Source organism: Ovis aries, chromosome 9 (genome assembly GCF_016772045.2).
Source record: "Ovis aries strain OAR_USU_Benz2616 breed Rambouillet chromosome 9, ARS-UI_Ramb_v3.0, whole genome shotgun sequence".
Taxonomy (NCBI): domain Eukaryota; kingdom Metazoa; phylum Chordata; class Mammalia; order Artiodactyla; family Bovidae; genus Ovis; species Ovis aries.
The window spans coordinates 93,738,280-93,765,104 of NC_056062.1; the positions used below are offsets into that span (position 1 = coordinate 93,738,280).

Sequence of the window (26,825 nt, forward strand, 5' to 3'; positions counted from 1 at the left end):
TCTGAGCTCCAGAGTCTCTGGCTCCTAACATTCCTCTGATTTGCATTTCCCGCATTTTCTTTGATTATGGGAACTGTCTCCAGATCACTTCTAAAAAGTCTTAAGTTATGCTGAACAGGTTGCATGCACACAGGCTCAGTTGCTCCAGTCGGGTCTGACTCTTTGCGACCCCATGGACTGGGGCCCTCCAGGCTCCCCTGTCCATGGGATTGCCCGGGCAGGAACACTGGAGTGGGCTGCCATGCCCTCCTGCAGGGGATCTTCCCGACCCAGGGATCAAACCTGTCTCCTGCACTGGCGGGTGGATTCTTTACCACTGAGCCATCAAGTGTTTCTTATTAAAAAAAAAAAAAGGAGGAAAAAAACCTGAGTGATATATTGGAAAACACTTTATTTAAAAATGCAAAACAGCCGTAACCAAATGGAGATCCACCCCTGAGGTACCACTGAGTTGCAGTGAGACCAGTTCTTAGCAAACATCCCAGACTTCGTAACTTCCAAACAGAAGCTTTTCCATTCTGAGATGCCTCGCTGGAAACATATTTAGCTGACAGATTAGTACCTTTGTTCTTTCCAGTACCGCTTCAATCTAAGGATGATTCACTTTTATACCTTCCCTCTCATTTCTTTCACTCCTTCCTTATTGTCAACAGGGGGGCAACATCATGCTTTTATTTCAGTGTATTTTGTCTGTTTTCAGAATAAGAGGTCACCTTCTACAGAATGTGTTCCATTTTGAACACAGGCATTTTAGTACTTCAGATCCCCCTGTGCACGCATCGATAATGAGAAACTGGTCTTCTTGCCCAAGGCTAACCAATAGAAATAGAATGTGAACCACATACGTAATTTTTAATTTCCAAGTAGCCACATTTTAAAATGGTGAAAAGAAACAGCTGAAATCAATTTTAATAATATATTTTACTTAATACATTGAAAACTATTTCAACATAAACTCTCTATAAAGGTATTAATAAGATATTCTACAATCTTCTTATACTCAGTCTTTGAAATCCAATGTATGTTTTACACTCAGAGCACATCTCAGTTCAGATGCAAATGTTAATTAGAAAGACTTGGTCTGTGTAGGGCTTCCCAAGTGGCTCAGTGGTAAAGAACCTTCCTGCCAATCTGGGAGACGCTGGAGACCCTGGTTCCATCTCCGGGTTGGGAAGATCCCCTGGAGGAGGAAATGACAACCCACTCCAGTATTCTTGCCTCCAGAATCCCACGGATGGAGGAGCCCAGCGGGCTACAGTCCATGGGGTGGCAAGAGTCGGACACGACTGACGTGACTTAGCACGCATGCACACGAGCTTCACTGAACTGTAGATTTATTGTTTTCACAAGCTTGGAAATTTCTCAGCCATTATTTCTACAGAAGTTTTTTTCTATCCTATTCCATTCCCTACCCCAAACAAGCCCCCTCCCCCCAAAATTCATCCAGTCCACCACCAAAATTCCAGACTTCAATAACCCGCATGTTAGACAGCTTAATGTGGTCTCAAAGCTTATTCTTGCTTTATTTTTTCCATTTTTTCTCTTTAGTATTTTATTTAGGGTAATTTCTGTTGCTATGTCTCTAAGTTTACTAACCTCTTCCTCTGCAATGTCTAACCTGACTATCTCCCACCGACTATCTTCTATATTTTCATTTCAGATATTTTTCATCTCTAGAGTTTCAGTTTGCGTCTTTTTTATTATATCTGCCATTTCTCTCTTCATTGTGATCATGTTTGTCTCTTCTTTTGCAAACATATGGAGTATATTTACTGCAGCAGTTTTATGAAGAATATATGTTTAGTAGCCGTCTTACTATCCCTTGCCTTTAAATTCCATCTTCTGGGTCCCTTCTGAGTCCATTCCTACCGTGTGACTTTTCTCCTGGTTTTGGGTTGCATTTTCCTGCTTCTTGGCATGCCTGAAATTTTCTCATTGGATGCCAGGCTTTGGGGATGTTATCTGTTGAGTGCCAGTTTTAATTGTCTGTTGTTACTACTTATTAGTTTTTCTATTCCTTTAAGCACTGGGGGTTTTGCTCTGGGATGCAGTGAAGTTACTTGTTTCATCCTTTTGAAACTGGCTTTTAACCTTTCTGTGGCGCTTTCCTGGTAGCTTAGACAGTAAAGAATCTGCCTGCAATGCGGAAGACTTGGGTTTGATCCCCGGGTCGGTAAGATCCCCTGAGGAAGTGAATGGCTAACCACTCGAGTATTCTTGCCTGGAGAATCCCATGGACGGAGGAGCCTGGGGCTACAGTTCATGGGGTCACAGAGGCAGACACCGCTGAGTGACTAGCACTTTCACTTTCAAGCTTTTTAGGGTGGACCTAGAACAGCCTTTAGCCTAGGCATAATTTGACCTCACTAATGAGGCAATATCCTTCCAAGGACTCAATCTGATACCCTTTGGCAGGAGGTCTTCCCCGTGGCTGATGGAGACACGTTCCCCTGCCCTGTGTGAGCTCTCGGGACTGACCTGCTTGCTTCTTTCCAGTGGTCCCTCCTGTGACAGTCACTTCCTCAGACATGTATACAGACCAGTTCTGAGCCAAAAACTTTGAAGGGGCCACTCTGCGGATTTCCAGCACCCTCCCCCCTCTCCATGCAGCACCCTCATTTCCAGAAGCCTCCCCCTTGGATTTCCTCCCTTGGTAAGCCCACCAGGCTCCGTGAGGCCGCGAGCGGGAACCAGAGTCCGCCTTTCATCTGTCCGCCTCCTCTCTGCTGCCTTCCGTCCAGTGTCTGAAAACCGCTGCCTCATATATTCCATCCAGTTTTCCAGTTATGTGACAGAAGAAGGTAAATCCAGTTCCTGTTATTCTATCATGACCTAAAGAGGTAAAAATAGTCTTCCATATAATATTGATAAACCTTTATTAAATGACAGCTGCATGAGAGAGGCTGTGCAGAGATGCACGGGTGGACTGAATGGGCGGAGACACAGTGCCTGCCCTCCAAGCAGCATGTGCAGCAGGGAGGAGCCCCTTTGTGGATCACCACCTCCTCGTGGCAGAGGGCCTTGAGGAACTCAGTGATGCTAAGAGCCGTGCGGGTCACGCCACCCGAGTCGGACGGGTGGCACTCGAGTTCTGATGAAACGCGGCCCATCGGAGGAGGGAACGGGGGCCACGCTGGTGTTCCTGCCACGAGAACCCCACGAGACGGACCGTGGGATTGCAGAGAGTTGGCACGACTGAGGGACTGACACACAGCAGCAAGGAGAGGAAAAGCAGTAAGAGCGCTCATTTAAGGAAACACGCAGCATACACCGTGATGGGCGGCAGGGGAGAAAGCAGACGGCTACGGAAGCATTTAGAAGGAAGACCTGAGTTAGTCTGCAATCAGGGAAATATTTCCCGAAACAAGGGACGGTTTAACTGGGACTGAAGAACTAAGTAAGGTGTGGTATCTGTGTTGCGGGGGGTAGAAAGACTGCTAAGAAGGACTTCATACGCAAAAGGCCTGTGGCAGGACGGAATCTGCCTGTGGCAGATTTCTCAGTGGAAAAACACAGACTGAGCTTACGGCTTGCCTAGCTGTATTGTGTTCGTGGCGGAGCGGGAAACAGGATCCAGAACTCCTTCCTCCAAGTCTGGTGTTGTCTCCATCCCACTGGAGCTTGTATTCCCTGAGCTAATGCTGGGAATTGCTAGACCATTCTCTATAATGACATTTCTCATTTTATGGCCCATGACACGTTATGGGCAACACATAATTCTGAATTTTACTTCCCATTTAAAAATCATTATGGCCAAATTTTATCTAAGATATATTTTTAATTGCCTATATTTTTATGTATTTACAAAGAATATGACACAAATTGTAAATAAATGTACAAGAGAGCCCAAAACAGAAAAGAAGGAACACACACATTTAGCACACTGAAGCCATAATAACATCATAATGGCCTGGGAACGGTAATGCAGCTCCCTAAGTGGCTAAACGACACCCAGGAGGGGCTCGCTCAGCAGTGGAAGCTGTTAGCGCTTTCATACATTTGGGGAAATGCAGCCATTGCCCCATTCCAAGCTTAACTGGCATAGTAAATGTCAATTAAAACTCCTTTAAGATTTTAAATTGCAAAACTCAATGAAACTATTTATGTGTAAACTCACACAAGACTTCTTTACAAGAAGCCTCTCCTACGAAAAGTTGTATTTCTTGTACATTTACCGTGGGCTACAAATCTCCTAACATGGACACTCACTGCAAACCTGCCTTCGCACAGGGAGGAAAGTTCAGAACACGTCAGTCTGAAGTGGCTGATAGTTGATTATATGTTTCACATGTTAATAGGATTCAGTTTCTTTTCAACAGATACATAGAGAGTACCAACTACATGCCAGGACTGGAAATACAGCAGGGAAGAAAGTAGAATGGTCCCGCCTATTGGGAGGAAGAGATCCTCCAAAACGCTACCGGGAAGTCCCTTTTCATCTTAAAGGGATCCTAAATCGACACATGACTCCTTTAACTTTTACCTATGAGGCTTAAAAGACAATCATTCATCCAGTATAAATATAAAACAATCTGTGTTAGCTTCTGTATTTGGCAAAAACATCTTCGTGTCTTATGTACAGCTGTGTCCAAAACTTCCGTTCTAAGTAGCCCAAGCTGCCAAATGTTGGATGTCATCATCCTCTCCTTCTGTCCTCCTAGAAGATGCTGGAACAACAAAAAAAAAAAGGATGAAAATCAGTCACTGGTGACATTCACACCTTCAGCACAGAAAACAAATTAGAATTATTCATTAAAAGGTGTATGTTTCTGAAATGGAAAATAAGTGCTGAAGAGACGTGTGTGCTAAGTCGCTTCAGTCGTGTCCGACTCTTTGCGACCCCACGGACCCAGCTCCTGTGTCCATGGGACTCTGCAGGCAGGAACACTGGAGTGGGCTGCCATGCCCTCCTCCAGGGGATCTTCCCGGCCCAGGGACAAACCTGCGTCTCTTCCATCTCCTGCATAGCAGGCAGGCTCTTTACCACTAGTGCCACCTGGAAGCCCAGGCGTGCTCACTACTCTTGAGACTTTCTTTTTTCTTGGCTGTGCAGGGCCTGAGGAATCTTACTTCCTTGACCAGGAATCAAACCCACACCCTGCAGTGGAAGCACTGAGTCTGAACCACTAGGTTGCCAGGGAAGTCTACGGGAGAGGTCCTCCTGAGATGGGCCTGGCCATGACTTCAGGTCAGTATTTGACCACGGGGGTTGGGATGAGGCACAGACCTGCTCGAGAGCGGTGTGCCGAGGATGTGCCAGGCATCCTGCCCGACCCTCTGTCCGGCTGAGCTGGGAGAGAGGAGGAAGGTGCATTCGGGAGTCGGATATTTGTCATCTTCTTATTTAATTCTTCCTGCTCCAGTTCTTCAAGTTCTGCCATCAGCTCATCCTGAACATAGGAGAAAGAAAGAATTATGGAGTTAACGTTTCAAGACGTGGGTTTCCTCAAACACAATAACAAAAACATCTGCTACCCAATTGATATGTGAGAATCCAGTGAAATGGAATATTTATTTTAAGACTAAGTCTTTTTTGCAACACTGAGCAATAATTAAAATATGAATATTTGGGGCTGTGCAAATTTGTTGTAGCTAATCTTATAATACTTCAGTCAACAGTTTTTTAGGTAATTTGTGCTAGCTGAATATATAACCTCCAGAGCTTCTAGAAAATTTACACTTTGCCTGTCATTTTTGCAATGTAACTTTTATGTTCTACTGTTAAGAATTCAGAATCTGTGAAACTTTAATTAAAGGAAATATATATTTTCATTTTGGCTAATGCTACTGAAAATAAACCAGATATAGCAAAACCTTAACATACCAAACGTAAAAAGAATCAAAGATACTATGGCTCCTTTGTTAAATTACCAGAGCCGATGAAAACCATGCTGTGTGTCTGAGTTAAGAATAACTCCAGGTGGGTACACTGTATTTCCTTCTGTTAGCAATAGTCCCAGACAGTCTGGCTTAATCTTAAATTACTCTGTCCCAAGAACATTAGAAAAGCAAGTCCAGTGTGAGACTTTGAGGGTAAAAGCCACCTTATGACAGACATGATATGGCTTGAGATGACTAGTTCAGGTCTAACTGGCTCCAAGAGTCCTCAGGTTGAGCCCAACCCCCTGAGAGAGGTTGGGAGTCAAAACTAAACTTGTCATCATTATAATTCTGAGGCCGTTGTCATGAGCAATGACCTAAGACACTCATATTCCACCAAGGATTTTTCTTCATTTATTCATTTGGCACTGAACAAATTTATCGAGAGCTCACTCCAGGCCAGGCATGAACTGCGGGCTCGAGAGACAAAGTCCAATCAACAGTCCCTACATTTAAGGAGCTTTCTGGAATGCAGGAGAAAGGCTCACAAATAATTATTCTATCTTAAAATGAGAGTAACAGTACTAAGGCCAGGAGTGGAGATCTTGAAGCCAAGCACAACATTGGATCAAGTCAGCATGTATCAGACATACGGTGAGCTGAGCTGTCTGGGAACCGTTTTATCTACCTCAAAAAAGGAAATAAACACGAAAATGTACAGCAGGAGGCGCTGTGAAATAGTGCCTCAGGCTAGTTGCTGGCTGTACAGTCCTCCACAGGCTGAAGGAATAAAATACCTTCAGAATGAATATTCTGACACCCTGTTTCTGCTAAAAGGACAATTAGGAACGAATATAGCAAGCACAGTAATAGCAGAACACGCTGCCCTGCGCTGAAGGTGCGCCCAGGGCCGCCAGCAGTGCTTGACGGTCATTAACAGCACTGAAAAGATCGCTAGTTCCTATAACAAATATGCGAGCACAGAATAATCATTTCCATCACTTTGAGACTTCAGGTAGCAAACACTTATTCATTCGCTGATAAGAGCATTTTAGAATTTAAGGGACTGCAGAATAGTCTACTGATCGTCATGTTCGTTTTATAAATGAGAAAACTGAGGGCCCGAAAGTGAAAGGGCCTCGCAGGGCTCAGCGGCCCGCGGCAGAGCGGGGCGTCCTCGCGGGCCCAGGGACCCCGCAGCGCGCATACAGCCCCCGGATGCCCACGGGCCAGCCTGGGGCAGGGCGCTTCTGCGAAGGGCCGGACCGCGCCGCCGCCGGCGCTGCAGCCCGCAGACGGCCCCTGGCGAGCGGCCTTCTGTTGCTGCAGTCGTTGCGGCTGCGGTTGCCCGCAGTGCTTTAAACATAGGAAAACCATCTTGCTTCACGGGCCAAACAAAAACAGAGCTCGGGAAAGATCGGGCCTGAAAGCCACCCCTTCCAAGCCGTGGCCTACAGCATTTAAAAAGCTGCTGAAGAAACGGACCGGCGGACGCAGAAAACAAGCGCATGGCTACCAAAGGCGATGGGGACGGGGTTACATGAGGGGTCTGGGGGTTACATGAAGGGTCTGGATTAACATGTACTCAGTGTTATAAATGAAACAGATAACCACAAGGACCATGGTACAGCGAACTCTACCAATAATAACCTATGAGAGAAGAGAATCTGAGAAAATGGTTACGTGTATGTACAACAGAATCACGTTTCCGCACACCCGGAATTAGGCAGTATTGGTAAATCAACTACCTCTCAATTTTTTAAAAAAAGGAGAATGGAGGAAAATGAGATGAAATCAAATAACGTATAGAAACAAAAGAGCGGCTGACACCCAATCCTCACTTTCACGGGCTCCGAGGAACCACATCTGACTCCCTAGATGGGCTGTGCTTATCAGTATGTGAATGCAGGAAGGCAGATTCTTGGCCGCGCTAATCTGAGACATTCCAAACCATGCGCCAGTCCTTCCTGTGTGCGCTTTGAGGGGGACAATTGAAATTCACAGCGCAGACTTCACCAGTATGATTAGTCTGTTATTACTGGACTGACTAATCTCAGTGGAATGTGTGTGTTAATAATGCCACTCCACGTTTGTTTCATAGCCCGGGTAATACACAGAGGCAGCCGAAGCCCTGACTTAGCAGGAGCGTGATCTGCCTGTCCCTGCAGAGGGACAGTCTGCTCTGCTTCGCCCAGATGTGTGAGCACTCAATTTCTCGTAATGGGGCTGTTTACGCAGCCGTCAACAATTAAAACTCAGGGACTTCACATCATCACATGCTGCTCTTCTAATAGCTGAGAACTTAATTAGGGGGCTATTTGCCAAACTATATTAATCTTTCCTTTAAATCAGAGCTGCCAACACTTCATTTCCCTCTTAAGACAGTGTTTTTCTAACAGATATCACTCATTCTTTAGTGATATTAAAGGACATGTGTAAGAACACCTGCTCGCTTCAGAATGGTGGGAAGCTATCTTTTCTTCCAAGAATTTTTTTTTTTTTTGAGGTGGACCACTTTTAAAGTATTTATTGAATTTGTTACAATATTGCTTGTTTTATGTCTTGGGTTTTTGGCCCTGAAGTACGTGGGGTCCAACCAGGGATGGAACCCACACCCCCTGCGCTGGAATGTGAAGTCGTGACCAGCGGCCTCCAGGGAGGTCCCAGGAAGAGCTATCCTCAGCAGCACCCGCTCCGTTCCACACTGTGACACCCACCTCATCAAAGTCATCGCCAAATCCAACCCGTTGAGAAAATGCTTCAGAGATTTCTTGGGCAATATCCTGTTGCTCTGTGATCTCTTGCATCAAATCATCTATTTTGTTCAGATCCCTGGGAAACAATGTTTTGTTGAAATACTGTAGAATTTTACTTTAAAATTATGAATTTAGACACAATCCCCCATGAAAAGTGAGCCAACTCAACATAAACTCTTGGTTATTTCAGTAGAATTATAAACGTCTCTGGTGGTAAGACTGATCAACTTGAAGAATTTACATTTCAAGAAATTAATAATTCTGTATATGCACATATATTTTAAATTATGTAAGTTAAATTGATAGCCATTACGTTTGGGAGTCACTAGGGGGCATATCTGTAGACCCATTTTGAAATTTTTTCTGGTAGGACATGCTCAGGTGCTAAGTCGTGTCCAGCCCTTTGCAACCCCATGGACTGTAGCCCACCAGGCTCAGACTTTGTCCATGGGATTTCCTAGGCAGGTTGCCATTTCCTTCTCCAGGGTGGAAGGGCATATGAAACGGTTAAATACATGCTATGTATTAACTCTGCAGGAAGCAACACCACAGGTCATCAAGGACCACAGTGAGTGAGATAAGCTGGGGTGGTACTCAGAAGCCGCTATCAGAGCAGCTTTTTGTAGAAGATGGACTCTGGAGACCAGAGATCTATTTTCCAGAATGCCTTGTAGTCCTGAGATCCTGACTTCCTGAGAACTTCCCCATGGCTGCTGATGGGCCGGGAGACAAAGGATGAGAGCAGGGTTAGGCCTGTGAAGGCCTCAGAAGAATCAGCAGCTTCAGCAAAGGATCACAGGCCCAGGGCCAATGGCAGGTCTCAAGCCAGCTCCTGGTGCCTGAGCCCCTATAGCCCCTGCAGCCCCACAGGCTTGGGTCCGAACGTCTGGCGGCCGTGTCTGCATCCCTTCTCCAAATCATCCCTCCAGCTCTGAGCCCAGGCCACACTGATGGGTACTGGGGAGGTGACAAGGTTACTCATTACTGAGCCACTAACGCTGACATTGTCATTCCTAGTGGAATTAAATGCTTTGCATGTTTTCCAGACTCCACATAGAGGAAAAGCTGAATATTTGACAGCATTTCATGCAGTAATCAAAAAGAGAACTGCGAGCCAGCGTGAGGAATCCCGCCCGTGACAAGGTCATGAGGAAGGAAGCTGACATACGCAAGGTCGTGATCAGACTTCAGGAATTCCCCCTGGCATTTCCTGAGCATCCACCCCCCAAAAAAATAAGAATCTGCCTGCTTTTCCACTCTTCTGATATTCTCTGGAAAAAAGTCAACTCAGGGCTTTAGTCTTCTGCATTTGAAAGGGATGTTTCAGTTAAAACCCCTCTGATAGCTCTCTAGCTTGCCTAATAGGTTCCCCCAGACCTCTTACAGCTTGTGAATTGCTTACAGCCCCCCAACTGCGAGAGGCACAAAGCTTAAAAGCATCTTAAAGATACAGAGCCTTTTCTAAAGAGTTAAAAATTATATTGGTAGAGGGTTTTCACTGTTGACTCAATGACTGCTGCCAGGCCTCCATATTCTTTACCTTTTAGGCGCCTGGGAGGATGTAATCAATGTAAATGGGATATGGAAAAAGATATATAGTAGTTTTGATGTTAGCAACACTAGACTTTTGAATTAATTACTTTTCTCTTTGTTATATATCACTGCACTCCTCTTGTGTCCTTGCTATGTAAGAATGTAACTTTATTTAGTGCTTTCTGAGAGTGGCACCAGACTTTGGGAAGATCAACACAAATAAGTCTTCTGGTTGACAAACCCTTATCAGAAAAAAGGCTGTAAAATGTTAATTGGCCCTTTTTGGCCAGAAGATGATGTAAATCACCTAAGACTTGTGTATACTATTAGGTATGCAGAGAGAAAAGCCTGGTTTTGATAAGAGTCTGGACTGCTAACGCTGCATAATTTTGTATTACCCATTGATCTCTATGTACAATCAAAAAAAAGGTATAAAAGGCCTTTCTAGACAATAGGGGCTGGAGCCAGTCGCTGGACTGGTTTCCCCTGTGTGTGTCTCTCTCCTTTTCCCCCTTTCCTCCGTGTCTCCTCTTTACTTTAATTTCAGGCTGACTTCCCATCTGGGGCACGGAGGCTCGCCAAGTCTACTTACTTGCCCTGGCTGTTAAGACCCGCGCGAAAGGGAGCCTAAGGCGAGGCACCCTTAGATATTCAAGCGAGCGCCAGTGGCCCAACGTAGATGGTGCAAACTCCTTGTCTGGAATTTTACTGGTCTTCCGCGTAATCCAAGCTATTCAGCCCTCTTTCCCCACTTAATTTTCCTACTACACTATTGTTTCCTAATCTAATCTTATATCAATCAATGAATAAGCTTTCCCCGCCAACGCCGTCCACCCTTCGAATTCCCTGGATCCACCGGGGCTGGACCCCGGCAGAGAACTTTGGCATCTTGCTGCGCCGTGCTGTGCGGTGCTAAGGTGCTCGGGCATGTCTGCCTCTTTGCGACCCCATGGGCCACAGCCCGCCAGGCTCCTCTGTCCCCGGACTCTCTGGGCAGGACACGGGCGGGGGCCGTGGATCCTCCTCCAGCCGCCCTCTGCCCACCCCTTATTTCCAGTTCTTATATTCATAACAAAGATAGTAGGATCGTGTATTTGAAACTCATATGTGAAATGTACAGCTAAAATGTGGGCCCAGCAGTAAATTCTTCCCAAAAGGGACACCCAGGGAGGATGAGGCTGAGCTGCCTGGGAGAAGGGCTATGATTCTGGAACACAGTTAGCACCTAACTCACAGCAACGACAGCGGGTGGTGACTCTGAGAGTGAATCTAACGATCCCTCAGAAGCTCAAAATGACGGCTGATGGTCCGCTGGTTATCAGGTCAGGAAAATGTCAGCAAAGCCGCCTTCATTGACCGCGGCCTCTCTTCCCCCAGTCTCCCATCCACGGAACCTTCTCCACGGGTCCCTCAGACACTTGTTGCCCTTGTACCCCTTTGGCCCAAACTTCCCCATCATATTTAAGCTCAGGAAAGGATTAGATTCTCTGTGCAAATAAAAAGCAAACAGTCACGAGCCCCACTACCGCTATGAATACTGACGACTGAGTGCTTACTTTACGCCAGGAACTCCTGACGGCAGTGTATCTAGTTTCTCATTGACCGTCACAAGAACCACATGAGGTAAGTATGATTACTATCTTCAACTTACAGACAAGGAAACTGAATCGGGAAGAGACAAAGTATTGTCCAAGGACAGTCAGCCAGGATCTGGGATTACAATCCAGAAAACCTGCCCCAAATCCACATTGCATCTATTATATTGTATGCCAATGGTTCTTGAACACTGGTTAATATCAGAATCACCCGGAGAACTTGGTTGAAAACAAAAAGGCCCAGTCCCAAGCTTTCTCAAAGGGGTGTGGGCATCTCGGTTCTCTTTAGAAGTGATTTCTGAGTCCTCCCAAAGTTTGACCTTGGGAGGGGAAGTTCCCCGGGAGAAGGAAACGGCAACCCACTCCAGTACTCTTGCCTGGAAAATTTCAGGGATGGAGGAGCCTGGTAGGCTACAGTCTTTGGGGTCGCAAAGAGTCAGGCATGACTGAGCAGCTTCACTTCTGCAAAGTTTGACAGCCACTATTGTACAGTTCTAATATCCTCACGGATGTTACCACTTAAGCCTTTTTGAAACTAGAGGATGAAAATATTTGCAGGTGGAGTATCAGAGAACAGTGAGGCCTGGAAAACATTAAAGGCAAGGTGAATGCTGTTTATTTTCTCATGATCTTTTCTTCTGCTGCTAATAGATTAAAACTTCTGCCCTTTCTCTGTGGAAGCATTCCATTCCAACATGTCAAAGAGTCTCAGATGAGTAAGCCCATCCCTGCCCAAGCCATCAGAGTTCCAAAGCTCTGAGGGAACGTGAGACTCAGAGGGAGATGGTGGTCACTCACATGTTCTCGTGAACGGCTTTCATAGCTTTTGCTGCAAGGCCCATGTTCTTTAACACCTCCGTGTTGGTATATGAGTTTTCCAAGGCTTCTCTCTGGAACTCAATGGTGGAAAGTGTGCCATCAATCTGAGTGAGCTGCTTCTCAAGCCTCTTCTTCCTCTTCAGAGCCTGTAACGCAGCTAAATAAGGGAGAAGCCACATTTATAAGGAGCTTTACGTAAGCTCTTTACTCAAGAGACATTTACTCAGCATTAACCATGGAGACCCAGGTTCGATCCCTGGGTGGGGAAGATCCCCTGGAGAAGAGAATGGCAACTGGCTCCAGTGTTCTTGCCTGAAGAATCCCACGGACAGAGGAGCCTGGGGGGCTAGAGTCCATGATGATGCAGAGAGTCAGACACAACCGAGCTCCAGATGAGTGAGTGAGTGAACCATGGACTCGGCACTGTAGAAACCCACAAGTTCAGTTCAGTTCAGTTCAGCCGCTCAGTCGTGTCTGACTCTTTGCGACCCCATGAATCGCAGCACGCCCACAAAGAGGACTTCAGATAAAGCTGAGGAATGTACAGGCAGCATCTGTCCTTGCGATTGCTTGCAAAAACTATCACTCCCTAAAACATGTTGTTATTCTCCCAAAAATCTGCCAGGTGTCAGAGGATGAAAAGTCAGAATACCATATTCTATAATATATACCACAGAAACATTTCTGTTAATGTTGGATTTTAGAAAAAGACTAGGTTAAAAATAGAAGCACATATGGCATAATATGAAAATAAAGCCTTAGAGAAAGAAAGAGCCTGAAGGGCTATCTATCTTAGCCCTATATTCGTATTTCAGTTAGCAATAATCACACCTCGAATAAACATCACTGGCTATGATACTGCCACTCTTGCAAAGTTATTCTTATTTCAAAGACAAGTTAGTGAGATCCAGAAAAGTTACATGAGTTGCCTGAATTTAATAACAGTCCAAAACCTAGCAAGCCAACCATGTCTTGATCTGAAGTGACTATGAGACAGTCAGTAAGGTTGCATCTAATCCTAAATGTCATGAAATCAACAGTCATACTCGAGGATTAAACGGCATACTGCTGACAGAAAAGACAGTTGCCTTCAGAAAAATGACATCCAAATTCCCTCCCATCAGCACTCAGCAAAATCTTAACACGCATCTTTCAGAAATCACAAAGCTAATGAGTCCATTTGACTAGAGCACCTTGGAAGGCACCCTGAGAAACAGGCCTTAAAATGAGAGTTTTGAAAAGGCATTTAGTGAAAGTGCAGGAAAGAGCAGCGGAAGAACGCTAACATGAAGATGATCAAACGGAGCTGACAACAGAGCTCAAACAGCTTTATGGTTTCAGAGCGACACGTGTGATTGCAACAGAGATTCCTGAGAGAATGCTCTTCTCTGTTGTGAACCATTTCTTCTTGCACTTCCAACAGATTTAGTATATTTATTCCAATGCTTTTTGTTTGGTGCACAAAGACTCCTAGCCATTATACTTTCCTGTTGGATTTTTATTAGTGATCAGTAAATAAATATTTCTTTGTTGCTTAATCACTAATTCGTGTCCAACTCTTTTGTGACCCCATGGACTATGGCTAACCAGGCTCCTCTGTCCACGAGATTTCCCAGGCAAGAATCCTAGAGTGGGCTGCCATATTACTTGCTGTCCATTTAATCCTTTTTACCTTAAATTCCATTTTGTTTTATATTAACACTTAATATAAAATTAATACTTATATACTATATATTAGCATTAAGGAAAATTAATTTTTCAACTTTCTTTTTGTTGAAATTTACCTGTAATACTTCTGTGTGGACCTCAATTTCAAAATTTTTTCTAATTTTTTTTGTATGCCTATAACAGGTAGGATATATTTCAATGTTTAATATGTATGATTATTTTTAACCATTCGGATAGTCTCCAACTTTTAAGGTAAGTTTTTAAGTTATTTTTATTTATTGTAATAACTGATCTATGTCCAAAATGGTCTTTTTGCCATCATTTTTTGTGTTTTCTGTTTGTTATGCTTTTTATTTTCTTTTTGCTTTCTTGTCTATATATAGATTAATTTTCCTTTGTTCATTTTATCCCCCTTTAATTGTAGGATAGTTACACATACTAAATTTATTCTCCGATTGGATACTCTTGTATTTAAATAGTATGCTTAAAATCAAACTTAAGTTTTCTATACATGTTGAAAAATAATCAGTATCCATAAAACGAATTGTTCCTAAACAAGATTGTCATAACACCCCAAAGCCCCAAGTGTTTCATTGAAATAATCTTACTTTTATTAGTTCCAGATGACTACCAGTTTTTAAAACTATTCTTTCAATTTTTTAAGGAAATATTTCTTAACAACTGCATTAAGCTTCATAGACACAATTTCAACAGTTATTTACACTAAACTGAGAGTGTCTGCTGGCTTGTTTTCTTACTACTGCTTCTTGTATCCTATAATATCATGAACCCAAGAGAAGAGAGATAATGTAGAGAATAAAATATGTTAAGTAAAATCTGTTAAAAACAAAACTTACATTAGTGTCTACAGGGGGATCAAGAGGCTATTGTGTTATAAGACAAGAATGGGCTGTCTTAAAAATGAGCAACTAGAAAACAAGAAACAGTTCTTAGAAATTAAAAACATAACTAAAACATAAATTTAAATGTTTAAAAAGTAGAATAATAAATACAGCAGATGACTAAATTAGTGATCTGGAATATAAAGTTAGAGAATTCTCCCAGAACAGAGAACAAAAAGACAGATAATTAATTCAATAAATTAGAGGACAGAACCAAGGAATCCAACATCCATCTTATGGGAAGTTCAAAAGAGAGAGAATGTTTCAGGGGAAGTGTGGATACTAATATAAAAATAAGCAGCAGTTTCAGTAGAAAATAGGCAGAAATAATGGAGGGGAAGACGAAATAAAGAAATCACAGAATGTGCTGGAACCTTCTGCACACCCAACGCTTAGGACTCAGCCTGCCACTGCAGAGGCCCCCGGTTTGGTCCCAGGTTGGGGAACTAAGACCCTGGGAGCCATGTCCTGTGGCCACTAACGATGTGATGAAAAAGAAATTAAAGAGTACAGTTTCCCCAAGACGAAGGAAGATGATTCTTCAGAATAAAAATACTCACTGAACACGTAGATGGGAAAAACAAAAAATAAAAGGCACATACCTAGACCTCCACTGTGAAATTTCATTTCTCCAAGGTAAAAAAAAAAAGAGAGAGAGAAAATCTTAAATGTTTCCAGAGAGGAAACAAGCGAAACAATTATTGACAAACGGATGAGACTGATACCATCAGTAAACTTAAGACATGTTGGCTCTCCAACAGCAGCAGCATAGCGTCTTGCAACTTTGGCAACGTGTTGAAGCTAGAATTCTGTAAAAATCCAAGCAATTATTTAAGTTTGAAACAAATGAAGTCAACTTGAGACACATAGGTATTTAGAGAATTTATATTTATGTACCCTTTCTGAAAAAGAATTAAGTTTTACTCCAGTAAAACTAAAAAAAAAAGTCTTAGGACAATCTAGATACCGGAAGCAACATTAAGGAAATAAGCCAGCAGACACCGTGGTTTGACGGAAACAGCTGCTGCGATCGTAGTCACAGAGGTGTGATTCTCCCCCAGGCCTCCCCATGGAACTGGGCAGGGCGTGCCAACAAGCAGGCCTGCTTTCGGGCGGGGGAGGAAGCAGGCAGGCCGGGCGCTCCTGCAGTCGCCAAGGACGCTGTAGGTGCGGACATTCTTCCGCTTCCCTCGCGGTGGTAACTCTTCCTCCCCGTCCCTTCCGCCCGTGGGGAAGGTCCAGGGTCATCTCGCCTCCTCCCTGGGGGCAACACTGCAGTTTCCGGGATCGCAGGAACAGCACTTACTCCTAACTTTAAGAACAGTTTGTGTGTATTTATTTAATCTGTCCTTTAGGAAGGAAACTTGAAAAAAGAGGCCTCTGGCCCAAGGGCCTTCCTACAAAATCACACAGCGCCGCTCTGCGGGGAGGCTCCGCGCGGTGGACGAGCAGGGCCGTGCAATCCGCCCGAGGGCCACGACTGCGCTGCGCGCCTCACACGGGACTGCAATCCTGTGTTAACAAAATCTATCCGACCCCGTCTCCCCAACGCTGAGCGTAAGCCCCCTGTGGAAAGATACAGTGTCTTATTCACCTGTTTCCCCAGCACCCGACCCAGCTCAGGGCACACAGCCAAACAAAACACAAAACAAAAGCCAACTTTTATGGAGCATTTGAAGTGAAGACAGCATATTCAAAAGCAGAGACATTACTTTGCCGACTAAGGACCGTCTAGTCAAGGCTATGGTTTTCCTGTGGTCATGTACGGATGTGAGAGTTGGACTATAAAGAAAGCTGAACGCCGAAGAACTGATGCTTTTGAACTGTGGTGTTGAAGACTCTTGAGAGTCCCTTGGACTGCAAGGAGATCCAACCAGTCCATTCTGAAGGAGATCAGCCCTGGGCTTTCTTTGGAAGGAATGATGCTAAAGCTGAAGCTCCAGTACTTTGGCCACCTCATGCGAAGAGTTGGCTCATTGGAAAAGACTGATGCTGGGAGGGATTGGGGGCAGGAGGAGAAGGGGACAACCGAGGATGAGATGGCTGGATGGCATCACGGACTCGATGGACGTGAGTCTGAGTGAACTCTGGGAGATGGTGATGGACAGGGAGGCCTGGCGTGCTGCGATTCATGGGGTCGCAAAGAGTCGGACACGACTGAGGGACTGAACTGAACTGAAGTGAGAGTCGCTCAGTCGTATCCGACTCTTTGCAACACTGTGGACCGTACACTCCATGGAATTCTCCAGACCAGAATACTGGTGTGGGTAGCCTATCCTTCGCCAGGGGATCTTCCTGACCCAGGGATCAAACCCAGGTCTCCTGCATTGCTGGCAGATTCTGCACCAGCTGAGCCCCCGTTTGTTACACACCAAACTGGTGTGAAGCGCTTCGCGTGCCTCATGTGACACGGTAGCTCTCACAAAAACTGCGAGAGTAAACACAGTCATTGATCCATTTCACAGAAGACACGATGAATGAATGTTAAGAGAATAAATCTGACGATTCTGTGCCCCGTGACAGCACAGTATAGTGGAAAGAGTATGACCTTCAAAGCCGGAGGCTGAATTTTTCTTCCGTGACTTAACAGACATATATCCTTGAATAAGTCAGTTCCCTTCTCTGAGTTTCAGTCTGCTGTGCTGGAAAAGGAAGACAGAATCCCCCAGAGGCTGGGCGACTATTCTAAGAATTAGTGATCATTTGTGGAGACTGCCTTAGACTGAGCAACTAAATATTATTACTAATAACAGTGATTTATATGATTCCTTACTTAATGAGACTGTATATCTTATCTCTTTTTTGTTTCTTTTTTTATTGAAGTATGGACAGAGGAGCCTGGTGGGATACAGTGCTTAGGGTAGCGAAGAGTCTGGCATGACTTAGGGACTAAACAAAATAGTTGATTTACAATGTCGCATGAACTCCTGCTGCATAGCAAAGGGACTCAGGTACGCCCTCACCCATTCTTTTTTATACTCTTTTCCATTATGATTTCCCTCGAGGTGTTGAGTATAGTCCCTGTACTGTACAGCAGGACCATGCTGTTTATCCGTCCTATATTACAGTTTGCATCCGCTAATCTGAAACTCTCAGGCCATCGATATCTTGTTTCTGAGACCCTCTGGGCAACAAGTTACCTGTTTTTTCACCATAGTTCACCATAACAGGAATATACTATTACAAAACAGCTCCACATTTCAGTGGTACAGTACAAAATGCTACAACACAGCAGAGTATCCTAAGAAGTTAAACTCTAAATACACACCTCCACCCAACAGAGCCAGAAGTGCAGTGTCAACGGCCGTCTCCTCCCTGCCTTGCCAAGCAGGCTCAGTGTTTATTCTCTTTCGGAACCACTAACCCCAAGACATTTTATTTTGAGAACTTTACAAAACTTTTTCATTTAAAAATATGCCACGTTTCCTAGTAAGAATTAATTTTAGATTACTTTCTACAAATTGAGAAATAGAATTTGGTATAAAAGACGGGGCTTTGGGGTCACTGCTGCTGCTGCTAAGTCGCGTCAGCCGTGTCTGACTCTGTGCAACCCCATAGATGGCAGCCCACCAGGCTCCTCTGTCCCTGGGATTCTCCAGGCAAGAGTACTGGAGTGGGTTGCCATTGCCTTCTCCTTGGGGTCACTAGATCGACATTTTAATCCTACCTATACCAATTAAAACCTGTGTGTAATACCCTTAGTATGTGACCTTAATTATCCTTAAATGATGCTTCCTCACTTGAACAATAACTGTTGTTTTTCTTTAGTTGCTAAGTCACATTAACTCTTTTGCAACCCCATGGACTGTAGCCTGCCTGACTCCTCTGTCCATGGGATTCTCCAGGCAAAAATACTGCAGTGGGTTGCCACTCCCTTCTCCAGGAGATCTTTCAGACTCAGGGATCAAACCCACATCTCCTGCACTGGCAGTCAGATTCTTCACCACTAAGCCACCTAGGAAGCCCCCACAAACCACAATAACAACCCACGGAGGATGCAAACAGGCCGCTGCACTCTGGGGTCAGGTTGCCTCCTTTCAAATCTAGCCTCCACCCACCCCCTGCTGCGTGGCCTTACAAAGTTGCTTATGGGAAAACGGGAATAAAACTCACATTGTTGTTGAAGATTAAAATGAATAAGGTTCGTAAAGTACTTAGACTGGCACCTGCTGAGTGATTAATACATATCAGAAACCTGCATCATTATCACTACCTCCTTCACAAGATGTCAGACCACATGGTGGAAGCCACATGCTGTCATGCATGCCCAACCTTGCCAATATTTTTAAATTAATAATAATAAGTTTGGGTTTGGACATAGTTTTGAATGTTTGTGTTCACATATGGGTTTGGCTCTTCAAAATAATTGGGAGAAATCTGAAACTCACCAGTATGTGAGGTCTCAACTTCCACTATAATCCACATACCGCAAGCTACACAGTGGCCTGAATCAAAATCCTAAATTCTGAAAGCCGGCAGGTAATGAAGGTAAGTGACTGAGAAAGAGGTCAACGGGAAAAGCTTTCTTCATTTGCTCACCTTTGAGAAAGAGAGCGCAGTGTTTCACTATTATCACAATTAAAGTGCAAGAGTGACAGTAAACAGCAGTGGACGCTGGCTCCAGCATCAGGGGGCCAGCAGGAACAAGTGGGGCCTCTGGCCACCAGGAGAGGTCGAGCCCAACCCATGGAGGCAACACGGCTGGGCTCCCACCCACCGCTGCCATGAAGCTGCATACCCAGCCCTCCGCATGCTCAAAACAAGCCAGACATCTGGGTTTGCATCCCAAATCCTTCAAATTTAAAACCTAAGCTACATTTTCAAAAAAACCTTGTGTGAGCCAAATTGATGAGGTATGCATGGCTGGACCTGGCCCCAGGACAATGGGCACTCCTTGTAGCTTCTATCTGGCACAGTAAGCTAAGACACCCAGACAAGAGGCTTCTGTTTCAAAGAGCCAAGAGGTGTACATGTCAGGAGTCTCTCTGTGAACTGTTTCTCATGAAATGATGATACCACGGGCCAACCATAAATTGGACAAGCTTTAACTTGTTTCCTAATAACCAATCTAGGAAAGAAACAGCTGTATTTTTTTTCCAAAGACGTGCAACAACTGTAGCAGTTGAAGCATGCCTCCGGATTTCGCAAAGAAGGACACTTTCAGAATCCTGTCATTTAACCTGTGTAAAATGCGCAACTCAATCTTCCAAGCTCCTACATGTGGTTTTCAGCAGCTGATGAAACCTGGGGAACACTGCTTTGAAAACAAAGGCATCTGCTGTACTCCGTTGAGGGGGGAAAGCTGGCAGGGGTTTTGTCTCCTTCCGTAACAGTGACGTTCCCTCAGCGATGGAGCTGCAGGACAATGTGCTGTGTGTGCTCTGCCGAGGGATCAGGAAGAGCCCTCACTGTACAGTGCACTGAGCATTTGAGACCAAAATGTAAGAATCACTCACTTGAACCAAAACTCAACTAGCCCTATGCGACTTCATCACATTGCCAGAGGAGGAAGGCTTTCAGTCACCCACTAAAAAAATACCTTCAAACAGCAGAAAAGAGCTGCAGTTTCATTGCTCAGATAAGGTAAGGTACAGGGCATCCCAGTTAGAAAGGTCAATTTGTTCTTTGCTCATTCAAGGCATATAAACGTGTCCATTGTTCATCCATCAGGTGGCAAAAAAGAAAAAACCTTTTCGGAACCATCATATGCAGGGACTATAGACAAAACTGTTTCTGAAATATGCAACTGTGTTATGACAGCTCCTCTCTCTCCCAGGAATGGATGATTTCTGGAGAAGGCCTAAAAAGACGAAGCCTGGAAGATTTAATCCAAGACAGCGCTTAATTGACATATGCCACACATAATTGCTTATGGTTCTCTTTTGTTTTTAACTGAGAAGTCTCATAATCGTGTTGTTTTATATGAGAAACTTTAATGCAAGTCCTGTGACTCATATAAAACTCACTTGATTCATTACCCAGTATGTTCAATTTATGGCTCCTTGTTATTGTTCTCAAAAAACACAATCTGAGTAAGCACCACCATGCACATTCCATAAATGGAATACAAACAAAGTGTCTCTCTTCAAAGTCACAGGTTAGATGGGAAACAGCCAGTGAAATATTAGAGAATTCTAACACTCATTTACTTGTCCGGGGCCAGGCCTTAATGAATTCTCCCTGGCCTTCTTCATTAAAATATATATATATATATATTTAATATATATATTCCTCATCTGTTCATTTTCAGACACTCCACAAATATGCACTGAAGTATCACCACATGCCCATCATTCTGTTAGGCCCCTGCAGGGACGAAGAAGGCTATGATCTCAGAGGAAGCAAAAGATAAAAATGGGCGTTCAATCACTTATCCATCATTCAGCAACAGTACCATCTTACAGAACTGTCCCCATGGATACTAGTGTGTGTAAGGTACCTCCTTCACTTCCCTGGTGGTTCAGATGGTTAGCAGTCTGCCTGCAATGCAGGAGACAAGGGTTCAATCCCTGGCTCAGGAAGATCCCCGGAGAAGGAAATGGCAGCCCACTCGAGTATTCCTGCCTGGAGAATCCCATGGACAGAGGAGCCTGGCCGGCTGCAGTCCATGGGGTCGCAAAGAGTCGGACATGACTGAGCGAGTAACACACTCCCTTCAAGCAGCAGAGGCGGCACAGAGGAAAAGAATGAGCCAAGTACGAGGCCCAGAAGGTACACGGGGGAGCGCATCGACTCTCCGGGGGGTGAGGGACACATTCACCGGGGAGCACACCGACTCTCCGGAGGGCAAGGGAGGCCCTCATGGGGGAGGTGACGCAGATGAAGCCAGGGTCAGGGTGACTGTCTACATGGATTCTCAAACACACAGCCTGGTGAGGACCGTGAGTGAGGAAAGGTATTACACAAGGGCCCCCCACCCTCTTCCCTATTGCAAGTCGCCTAAATGAGGCAAAGTTTCTGGCTGAGATACATTAGACACCAGAGCAAATCACGCCAGCTTGCCACACTAGCTGAAACTTATAAGCAAGATCCCATGTTCGGAGGTCTCACCAATATTAAATGTCACGAAAAAAGGATGAATAGCAAGCTAAAAGGAGACTAGACCACAGAAATGATGCAGCGGATTATACAGCAGCAAAGCAGACGCCCTAGAAAACAGTGGAAAGGAATGAGACTGGACAAAGTAAGAAAGAGGCATTCTGAGGAAAGGGCATTTGGAAGAGGGACTTACTAAGCAGCTAGTAAGGTTGGGCTGGATTTTGCATAAAAAGTAAAAGAAGAGTATTGATTAATATTGTACGGTGTGAAAGGTTACAGAGAGGTGTCCTCACCCATCCGCAGAAAGACAGAAAGAGACAAGGGAAGTTGTTTCCCAATAAAAATGTCCATCTCGTCATCCTAGAAAGCTCAGACTCGCTTTCGGAGATGAGAGGGTGCTTACTGTCGGGATGTCACCAAGAGATCATCAGAGGAGATAAATCTGAGAGGAGAAGGTCATGACCTCAAAGTGCCATCAGGCTTGAGTTGACGAAAAAGGAAGAAAGGCTTGCATAAAAGACTCATTTTAAATATCCACTGAAATTCCTTTTTTTTAAAATAATTAATTGCTTCCAAGGTCAATTTCCAGGCAAGTAAATTAACTTGATATTGGAACATGATACCGAACTACTCATTCAGGTCTACTTGATATTCTTTGTAAAAACCCAATTAAGTGACCAGGCTGAATATATAATCAATTGAACGGATGTTTTCTTCTTGCTACTAGTATTACTGGTAACCTTACACACTGGTAACCTTGTGGGCCTGCTACTGCCGAGAATACAGGGAGAAAAGCATAAACCTGAAACCGGCAAATATTGAGCAGAAAAACTCGGAAACAGCTGATTATGCTTCATTCCACGGGGTAGACACAGGCACCTAGGACGTAATTTTGTGTGGTGTGCTACGTTTGTGTACGTCTGCATAAACGAATACATGTGCGTGTGTACATCTGTGTGCACGGGCATACATGTATGTGCATGTGTGTGCATGTGCCTGTCTGCGTGTGTATATACGTGTGTGTGTGACGTGCCTCTTTTATACTTGTAGCCATTCCTTGTTCACATGATGTACCAGTATTTGCAACTACTGTCGCTGTGCCTTGTAGGTGCTCCTGACAAGCAGCAAACTTTATCCCTAGAGTCCCCTTCAGCTCCCACTGCCTGTGACTCTATGATTTTTCCCCAGGGATCCTGTGATCAGCAAATCTGGAGCACTCCATAGCGCCTGTCCCCAAAGCAAGCTATCACTATCAGTACCTTTAATTCTTAAAAGACACATTTAACTTGACATTGGTGGTGAATGATAAGCACTATTCTTTAGCTTTTCAAATGTGAGAGGAAAACACTCAGCAAATATAGTTCACACAAATAAAGCAGTCCAATTGCTCAAAAAATGATAAAACATAGGTTCTTGGGTATATGATCTTTGAACTACATATCAATATAAACTGGCTTAACATAATCGTAATTTTTTTTCTTTCTGCAGTTAACACAGTAGAAGTTCTGAGTTAGGATAATATCTTTATTCAAACTCCAAGGTTATATTGACTTTCACTTTACATGAACAAAATAGATGGAAAGAACTGATAATGTAAATAGCTCTGCTCACTAAGGAAGGCTGTTGAACAAAGTTCCTGCTACAGCAAAAAAGACACACCCACCATGGCGAGCAGCATGCCGCACTATGTGAGAGAAGCAGACAGATTCGCTTGAAGCTCACGTTCAAACAGAGAATGAAATATCCAAAGTGCTTGCCAAATGTTTGGCCACACAGTTGTCTCTTTTATGCGTTACCAAATATAAAAGTGTAAACTTCATTCATTTAAACTAGATGGTTGTAAATTTTAATTTGCAAATAAAGAGCTTCTGATGCAGGGATTCCCAAATTTTAGCAGAGAATAACCCACTTTTCTTTTCCTATACTTCTAAAGTCGCCATTCCTGCTTATTGCTGTCGGAGAGCTTGTTTGGTCTGAGGGTAGCCGTTACACCGTCGGTATTTCAGTCACTAGACTGCTGGATTCAGAAGAGCTGACGGAGGCTGCACAGAGCAGATGGCAGGTGGGGCTTTAGCTTTTCCCCATCCTCTCGCTGGAAATACCCACAAGGGAGAACTATTAGAGACAAAGGCTTAGCTTGGACTGAGAAAGCCTCTGGTCCAGGTTTAAGAGTTCTTACTGCTTTAAAGTATAACCATATAAACTTCGGACCAAGTCCTAGATATTTCCAGTGAGTCTGGAAAAGACTCTGATGCTGGGAAAGATTGAGGGCAGGAGGAGAAGGGGCTCATGGAGGATCAAATGGTTGGATGGTGCCACCAACTCAATAGACATGAGTCTGAGCAAACTCCAGGAGATAGTGAAGGACAGAGAAGCCTGATGTGCTGTAGTCCATGGGGTCACAAAGAGTTGCCTACGACTTAGCAATGGAACAACAACAATTCCCCATTAGCACCATTTCTTTAAGGTAAGTAATTAAAATCTCTGGTACAAGAAAGTTAGTTACTCAGGAAATGGTTTACTATTTGCTTTATATTTGTTCCATACTCTTGGGTTTTTTTTTTTCTTTTGGTTCCTTCACCTTCTGCAAATTTTTGAGCCAATTGTGTATGTTAGAACTTCTATCAAATAATAGAAAAAGTAGGAGAGGTGGGAGAGGGGTTCAGGATTGGGAACTCATGTACACACGTGGCAGATTCATGTCAATGTATGGCAAAACCAATACAGTATTGTAAAGTAAAATAAAGTAAATATAATAATTTAAAAAAAAGAAAAAGTAGGAGAAACTAAAATTACCAGTATATACTAGAAGTTTTGACTACAGGTTGCTAAAGCAGAGGACTGAGAGTGTGACTTTAAAAGATAAACCCTCAATATTATCTATATATTTTAAGCATTGGTGATCATTTTGTCCCTTAAAAGCACAAATAAATTCATGTGTACTTAAACATATAACAAAAATTGAATACCAAATTGGATTAATTATGTCCTTTCCAAACCAGAGCCCCAAAGCAAGGCATCATAAACTTTAAAACTCAGAATTGGAGCTCTTGTCTTATAGCTCATGTTTTGAGTTGTGTTTTATTCTGTTATCTTGAAAATAAAATCTGATCTGAAATAAGTAGTCCTAAATGCTGAGAAACATACTAATAATACTAAGCACCCCTGAGGGCAAGCTCAGAGTCTCCTCCTGCCATAGTTTCTTAAAGCTACAACAGGGCATGGGATTTTGGCATAATCATGGTATCAGTAGTAACTTTTCTATCTTCTTCTGTTTTATTGTGGCTGATTCAATAAACTGTAAGATAGCATAAATTATGGAAAATGATATTTTTGCTGAGTGGAAATATTTCCTAAAATAAGCTGCTCTTTATTTTCAGCTTTGTGGAATTTAGATGAAGAATAATAACAAATAAATGCTCCTATATTTATAATATTGCTTCAGATTCATGAAGGAAAAAGTTAACTGTATATATAAAATGTTATATAATACAAAAAATAGTAGCAATTAGCTTCATATAAGGAACTAGAATACATCAGCAAACTGTCAAAATTTGTGCCACAGGTACTTGAAAGAATGATTCTAGAACAGAAGCACTATATACTCCGGTTTCCGAGGAAGTAGAAAAGAAGCCAGTGGTAACTAGAGATCAATTCAAGTTCACAAAGATGAAAAATGAGTTCAAAAACTAATCTCTAGGCTTCTTTTCTCTGGGTTACTGAAAGCTGACCCTAAGAAAAAGTATGGGCCACCCACTGGCTTTCTTGCCTTAAATATATCAAAGTCGCCCAGAAAGCTAGGAGTACAACTCATCCCAGACCTCAGCATCTCCTGCTGGGGCAGCTTAAAAGCTCTCCAGGTGAACCTGATGAAGCTCACACACTGTTTATTCATAAGCTGGCATTTGTGAACCAGAGGCGTGTGAATATAGTTTGGTTTTAGGAAGATAATTCACAAGGTATGCGAGGCATTGTTAGGGAAAAGAGAAAAAAATAAGAGGAGTAAGACACATGGGCCAGAGATAGAGGTCAGGCGTATTCACAGCCGGATGAGTAACTGAACTCACTGAGTGCTGAGCTGTCAAACTGGTAATCTTGCCTTAGCTGAATCTCACATGAAACAGTGTTGCTCCACGCAGACAGGGTCCTGGACTGACGCCTCTAGAAGCATCCACCAGGCTCTATCCTTGTGCGTGTGTGCGCAGTCCCTTCAGTCGTGTCTGTCTCTTTGCGACCCCATGGACTGCAGCCCGCCAGGCTCCTCTGTCCATGGGATTTTTCAGGCAAGAACACTGGAGGGCGTTGCCATTTCCTCCTCCAGAGGATCTTTCAGACCCAGGGATCTAATCTCTTGCGGCTCCTGAATTGGCAGGCGATTCTTTACCACTAGCACCACGTGGGAAGTTTTATTTGGTATATTTTAACAAATACTTTGACAACAACAACAAAAAAAGGAAGCTGATTCAACTAAAAGAAATTGCTCATACATTGTTTTTGTCGTTCAGTTGCCCAGTCGTGTCCAACTCTTTGCAGCCCTGTGGACTGCAGCACGACAGGCCTCTCTGTCCCTCACCATCTCCCAAAGTTTGCCCAAGTTCAAGTCCATTGCACCAGTGATGCCATCCAGCCGTCTCATCCTCTGATTCCCTCTTCTTCTGCCCTCAATCTTTCCCAGCATCAGGGACTTTTCCAAT

At 43.9% G+C, this 26,825-nt stretch overlaps 1 protein-coding gene across 1 annotated transcript in view; it reads right to left on the reverse strand.

Moving 5' to 3' along the window:
* Positions 1-3,758: 3,758 nt before the first annotated feature.
* The window catches only part of CHMP4C (charged multivesicular body protein 4C), a 31,880-nt gene continuing 8,813 nt past the window's right edge, over positions 3,759-26,825 (reverse strand). Inside the window, exons 2-5 of the mRNA XM_004011863.5 lie at positions 12,503-12,680; positions 8,538-8,652; positions 5,228-5,390; positions 3,759-4,667 (exon numbers count right to left, since the gene is read on the reverse strand). Of these exons, the coding sequence (XP_004011912.2) occupies positions 4,603-4,667; positions 5,228-5,390; positions 8,538-8,652; positions 12,503-12,680 (521 nt within the window). The 3' untranslated portion in view covers positions 3,759-4,602. The remainder of the gene's footprint in view (positions 4,668-5,227; positions 5,391-8,537; positions 8,653-12,502; positions 12,681-26,825) is intronic.